General features: G+C 35.5%; 1 protein-coding gene across 1 annotated transcript in view; it reads right to left on the reverse strand.

The window, feature by feature from the left end:
- The window catches only part of NAF1 (nuclear assembly factor 1 ribonucleoprotein), a 51,601-nt gene that overhangs the window by 11,779 nt on the left and 32,851 nt on the right, over window positions 1-6,971 (reverse strand). The window contains exon 5 of the mRNA XM_015568698.1: window positions 2,737-2,891. Coding sequence (XP_015424184.1) covers window positions 2,737-2,891 — 155 coding nt within the window. The remainder of the gene's footprint in view (window positions 1-2,736; window positions 2,892-6,971) is intronic.

The following is a 6,971-nucleotide window of genomic DNA, read 5'->3' on the forward strand; positions in this document are numbered from 1 at the left end:
GGCCAGGGCCTCCCTCCCTTCTTTGGGCCACCTGCTGCCAGCCAGAGCCTCCCTCCCTTCCCCAGCCAGCCCCACTCCCTGGTCGAACTCCTGGAAGAACTCTTGGTCGAGGGGACAATTTGTATACTACACTTCTATTATATAAGATTAAAAAGTATTAGTCCCTCACTGCTTTAAACTAGATCTCAAAAATAAATGGGGTTCTTAAGAATTCATTAAAATCATTAATTCATTAATCTGAAATCCATAAAATTCAATTGACAGATGTCAATCTGGCACAATATGGAAATCATTAAGTTTGTTCTGAAATTTTGATTCAGAGGCATTAACAGTGATTTTTCCACCACTTAAAGAAATTATCATTGTACACCTATACATTTAACACAGCTCTAGTACTCCATTTTTCCATATATGCCATCTCATGGCCTGTGGTGCCTTTAGTTTGGACTTTAATGACACCAATGGGAAAAGTGCCCCAAATTGTGCATTTAGTTTTGAAAATCAAAATCTACTAAAGAAAAGATCAAGCAACATTTGAAAAACCACTTTTCACAGAAAGTTCATGCGTAGGTAGCTAAGATTTAAACAGCCTTCCTAGAGTCAAGTTAGCTGGAGTGGAGCTGACTGACCTTCTCTACCTCAAAGGCAAAGTATTCCACTGAGTTCCCATGACAGACACCAAAATGCAGTCTTGAACAGAACAGGCTCTGACCTCTCCTGAGGTCAAAGTGGTGCCTCTGCAAAGTAGGCCTAATTCTCCAACTCTTTGGTTAATTATTTCTTTCCAGGACAAAATTCTTGTTCTTACAAATAAAAAACAAAGACTGCTCCTATTACTTAAAATCTATTTTAATAAATATTTCAGAATTTTTTTTTAGTTTTATCTGTTTTAAGGTAAAGAATTTTATATGGCAAAAGAAAAATATATGACATATCCACAGCAACACCCTAATATTCAAAGCAGAATGGAATACTAATTATTTAAGGCATGATTTTAAAATATATTACATAATCTTTACGACTTTGCTGTCTATTCAATTCACCTGTCTTAGCAGTTATTTAGAAAAATTAACTTTACACAGCCTGAAGAGTAAGTTAGATTTTGTAAAATGGTCCTTCAGATAATTATGTGGATTCTTAAACATAAGCTGAATTAATTATCAGGAACGAAATTTTCATTTCTGAAATAATAAATGAAATTCAGAGACTTGATTTAATATGTAAGTAGTAAAGAGACTTAATTATGCCTAGTACTTTTGTCATAGCACTAATACTATTCACTGCTTGAAGTTGCCTTTCTATTTCTTACAAAAACCATATCCCTGATGTTTCACCTATGAAAGAGACTTGTGTGTCAAACTGAGTGCAGTCTTTTTGGATTTAAGATTCCCACTCCCCCTCCCAATGTTTTGTGGCCTTTTTTTCCACTTCTAATTTGACAATATTTTTAGTAGCTCATATTCATTACAGCTTTATGAAGTATTCAAGTAATTTTTATAGAAAAGGCTATTCTACTTGAACTATATGCCATTAGTTTACATAAAAATTAAATAAAATAATAATATTAAATTTGAATGATATAAGCAGCCTTACAGCTAACATTTGGCAACACAATTAACACAAGAAAAATACACAACCAGTGGGAGCATAAATATGTGGAAATATTACTACCCACATACTATAGGCATCATTTAGCATAAGTTACAGACAAAATGGGAGTAATAAGTTATCACTTAAGTAAATTCTGTTTATCACCGCTTGATACACAACTTTCCAGGGACACATTTTAGTGGTCTCTCCTGTAAGTTTACAATATACAAGCAACCTGAAATCTCCTTATTTTCTTTTTTTTCTTGAGAATTACAAAGTTTCTTGAAAATTATGAAATAAGTCTAGAATTTAATCCAATAAAACTGTTATTTAAAATTTTAAAGAATTTTTTAAATGGTAATACTGATACTGAAGTAGCATGTATATATAAGAATGCATGTAATGAAAAATGCAGTGAATTAGAATTCAGAAAGTTTATATGGCCCAAATATATTGCTACTAGTTGGAGCAAATCATTGTCAGCAAAATATATGATTGCTAGCTGTAAAATTTGATAATTGTAGCTTTCAGATGTGTTATTAGGAAGATAAATGAACTAAAAAAGACAGATACTATTTAAAACTACCCCTGCTGAGTATTCCTAAAATATAAATATTAGATTGAAGCATAGCAACCTCTATCTTGTATAAAAAACTGCTATTTGAAATTCTCTGCTATTGTTAGATAGTCCCTTATTCTGTAAACTGTCATTTTTAGACAGTCTCTTATTCTATAAAATAACTGTTTTAGTTTGAATAATAGAAAAAGATAAAAACTTAACTGTCTGACCTTGCATGCTAGCCATCTAACGTAATGGACTAATACTGATAATAATTCCCATATTCTTATGCCAAATGTTTGTTATTTATGCATCCAAGATTACAAACTGTCTGTAACAATAACTCACACAGAGCTCTTTGTAAAATCTGCAGACAAAGAAGCTCAAAAGGTGTAAATATGGGTATTTCCTGTGTGACTTCGCCCAGAGATTTAGAAGAAATACCTCCCTCTGGGCCATGTGCAATAAATGACTCCTAATTAATTGGGTCATTAAGGTGTCTTGTATCTCACTTGCTGATTTACAATACAAAATAAGCAAACAACAACTAAAATATAGTTACTGGTGGTGGTGTTAAAATTACTTACTGTTTTCCTGTGAATACATATTGGGTGAAGTCTTTCATTGATGGAGCAAAATACATAGTGTCCTTCATTTTAATACCTTTACTCTCAATGTGTTCTGAAGAATTAAACCGTAATACATAAAATGGATGTGCAACAGGTCCAAATATCTCAAATATCTGTAGAATAGAACACAAAGACCTCCTTTAATATATAATGACTCAAAAAGCAATATTTAAAATGGAAAGCACTGATACTTGTTATAAGAGGTAATTTTGTCAATGTCAAAGGAATAAAATGATACAGTAAAATATTATAACCAGGATATTGACAACGATACTATCAAGATAAAGAACATTTCCAAAACAGGAAAAGATCCATGTTGTCTTTTTATAGTCACTCATACTTTCCTCCCTCCCACCTCCTCCTCAACTCCTGGCAGCCAGTAATCTGCCTAGTTTTCAATTAAAAATCACTCATGATAATGCAAGGGGTATACACATGATCCTACCCCAAACACTCACAGGAAAACTTGACTGTGTACACATAAGCAATTTAGCTAATCTGGAGTTATAAAAAAGGATTTAACAATATTTTTAAAAACTATCAGCTTCAAAGTATAGATTTTAGGGTGGCTAATACCTGAGGGGTAAACTGTGAAGAACTTCAGACAAAGCAAGACTCAGACCAACCTACTTCATCTCCAAGTTCCATTAAACCTTTACTCCCTGCTCAGTCTTTCCACCTGACTTTGGATATTTTGTAACTTCCACACTATCTAACCAGAGATAGAAAAGGAAGGAATAAGCTGCAAGGGCAGTTTGAGAAAGAGAACTTAGGACAGTAATTATAAGATATTTACAATAAGCTAGGCAAGTAGCTCTCTTTATATCTTAAATAACAGTATACATTCTGTAGAAATACTCACACAAAAATGTAACCTACCTAATGTTTTACACTTGCCCTGTCATTTCAGGTGGTATTCTAAGTGTCGTTCCACTTGGCTCTAGCATTTAATACTTGCCATCTCTTATTCAAAGCAGTACCTTTCTGCTAAAAGACCTCAAAGGATTCCTGTCCCATAAAGGGGTCACAGACACAGACACTACTACCACATAGCACAGACAGAGCCAGAAGGTAGGTTGAGAAAAAACTGACAAACAGAAAAGTAAAAGCATGTTCAGGTACCCAAATTCATTCCACTTCACAGGCTGAGCTTAGATGTTCTGTATGCAACATGAACAAAGTTCCTGCAGTTGGGGGCCTGCCTGAGTCAGCTGGCTGGACATTCACAGAAAGCAGTCCAAGAGAGAGTAAGCCAGCCACATTCTCCTCCCCTTTCCACACACACCAGGCTTACCCGTTAGCCTAAGAGGGACTAGTTAACTCCCAGTTTCTCTGGGAAACAAGAAACATATCAAGGAATTTCCAGGCCCCCAGAACAATGCCAGAAACCTGGGCCTGTGGGGGGCATCAAGATCTGCATGCTGCAGCTCAGAGAACAGACTTCAGAGTGTTTTCAGCTGATGCAGCTTTTCACTAAACTACCAAAAGGGGAAAGAGGGAGATGAACCTCCACAGTCATTCAGAATTGTGTCTATCAATCACTGTATACTATTTGACTTCCCATTAATAAAAATGAAGAAAGTATAAAAATAAAAAATGAAGGAACAGTATTGTACTTCATTGACTAAGTCAAATAATTATTTCAATCACCATGTATATTACACAAGTTACTGAGGGAGGAAAAAAATACTCTATCAGTATAATATGAAGACTTCCAAAATATCATCACATGTTACCAAGCAAGCCAGTAATAAAAATATTATTTCTAAAAAGATCAGTAAAAAAATTTTTAGAATATAATAGAAGTAATCCTGTTATTTGCAGATTTTTAGTATTTCCTACAACTTTTGTGTTTATTATACTATGTTAATAAAGTTTTGGTAATATTATATTTAAAATCTTTTTTTCTTGAAATATTAATGTTTATTGCATGTAAAATTATTATACTTAAAATCGTTTTTATTGAAAAAATTCAGTAAAAATTCCTACCCAATGATATTTGACAGAAAAATAGATTTCATGGTTCTGGTTTATTAAAACGTAAAATAAACAAAAACAAAACCTACTCTAACACTGAAAACTAAATGCAAAACAAATAACCAACTAATTCATATTATAAAGAAATAATACATGGCACAGGTTGACCTTTATTTAAAAATCCTCTGATATTAAAGAATTATTAAAAATGGAATTTCATTCATTATTTATCAAAATAAATTAATCATTATTAAATAACTAGAGGCCCAGTGCACAAAATTCATGCATGAGTAGGGTCCCTAGCCACCCGGTCCATCCTCCACACCCCCACCCGGCCCATCCTCCACACACCCACCCGGCCCCACCTACTGGCCCCTGGTCCTCTGTCTGCGGGCATCCCTGCTCCCGCTGCCGCCACTCCCACGTGCTGATGGCACCGGCCCCGCTTGCACCCGCTGACAGCATGGAGCGATGGGGGAGCAGGGGGAGGTGGAGAAGCCCTGAGGGGCGATCAGAGCCAGCGTTGGCAGCAGGTGTGAGTGCCAGGCGAGACCATGGTGCGCAGGAGCAAATAATTTTCAGTAACCACCAGAGGCTCGCCCCGATGACAGCCACCAGTGCCCTGCCTTGGTCTGGTACCAAGCTCCTCCCCTGCCCCCCGCACCTGCTCCACCATCCCGCAGCGGCCCATGCCCACCATGTTCTGTGCTCTGCTGCCTGCTGCTGAGGCCTGCCATGTTCTGCACCTGCCCCCGGTAGTCAATGCATGTCATAGCAAGCGGTTAAGCAGCCTTAGCATATCATTAGCATATTATGCTTTGATTGGTTGTTCAGTTGTTCTGTTGTTTGGTCTATTTGCATATTACCCTCTTATTATACAGGATAATTATTACCAAATCATTATTAAAAGGCAAAGGGTAGAAATGACAAATCGGAAGTTGCTCTCCTTAGGTCAGTGGGAATGGGGAGGGAGCTGGAAGGGAAATAAGTCAAACTATCTGGGTGGTAAAATCAATTTTGCTCCTTTTTAACTTTAAATTTTGGAGTAAATGGGGATGGGGATAATTCAACCTCCTTTACAGAATCAGTGAATTTTAAAAAATACACTGGTAGAACTAACAATACTTCCAACCCTCTCCCCAACTCCTGCCATTATTTGGGGAAACATTTCAAGGTGCTTAGATTTATAATCAAATATTTTTGATAGACTTCTAACTTTCTTGAATTTACAATGCTTTCTATGTAAAATTTAGAAATAGTTTAATTTTTCTCTCTGTACTTATGCATAGCTAGAATTAGAGGTATAAATCCAGCATGTCAAACTCAAAGGCTAACACGGCCAAATAATAAGGTTTAATAAGTTGATGTGGGCCACGAAAAACAAAAAAAACTTCAATTTTCATAGAAATATAGGTTTATTTTGATAGAGACATGCTGAATACAAAGGGCTGAAATGAATGAGTAATCGTTAACATAAAATAGAACATTTTAATAAAAATTAGTTTTTCATAAACATTAACTTACCAGACACTGAAAAACTGCACAAATAAACGTAATACAAATAAACCTATTTTTCTTGTTCTCTGAAAGTGAAATATTTCCTCTTGCGCACACCTAACAAGTCAGTACAAGTCTAATGATGTTTACCCTAATTCCAAAATCAGATAAAGATACCACAAAAAAGAGAACTACAGGCCAATATCCTTGATGAACATTGATGCTAAAAACTTCAACAAAATTCTAGCAAATCTGATCCAGCATTAACTTCCCCTAAGAACAGGAACAAGACAGGGATGCCCACTTTCACCACTCCTATTCGACACAGTACTGGAAGTACTAGCCATAGCGATCAGACAATAAGAAGAAATAAAAGGCAAATTGGAAAAGAATAAGTAAAACTGTCATTATTTGCAGATGACATGATATTGTATATAGAAAACCCGAAAGGATCCATCTAAAAAGTACTAAACTTAGTAAGTGAATTCAGCAATGTAGCAGGATACAAAATTAGCACCCAAAAATCTATGGCTTTTTTATACATCAATAATGAACTCACAGTAAGAGAAATTAAAAAAATAAATCCCATTTACTATTGCTCCAAAAAAATTAAGATACCTAGGAATAAACCTAAGTACGGAAGTAAAAGACCTCTACTCGGAAAACTGCAGGACATTGAAGAAAGAGATAGAGGAAGACATACACAAATGGAAGAACAT

This window comes from Myotis davidii, unplaced genomic scaffold (assembly GCF_000327345.1).
Source record: "Myotis davidii unplaced genomic scaffold, ASM32734v1 scaffold225, whole genome shotgun sequence".
In the NCBI taxonomy this organism is placed as follows: domain Eukaryota; kingdom Metazoa; phylum Chordata; class Mammalia; order Chiroptera; family Vespertilionidae; genus Myotis; species Myotis davidii.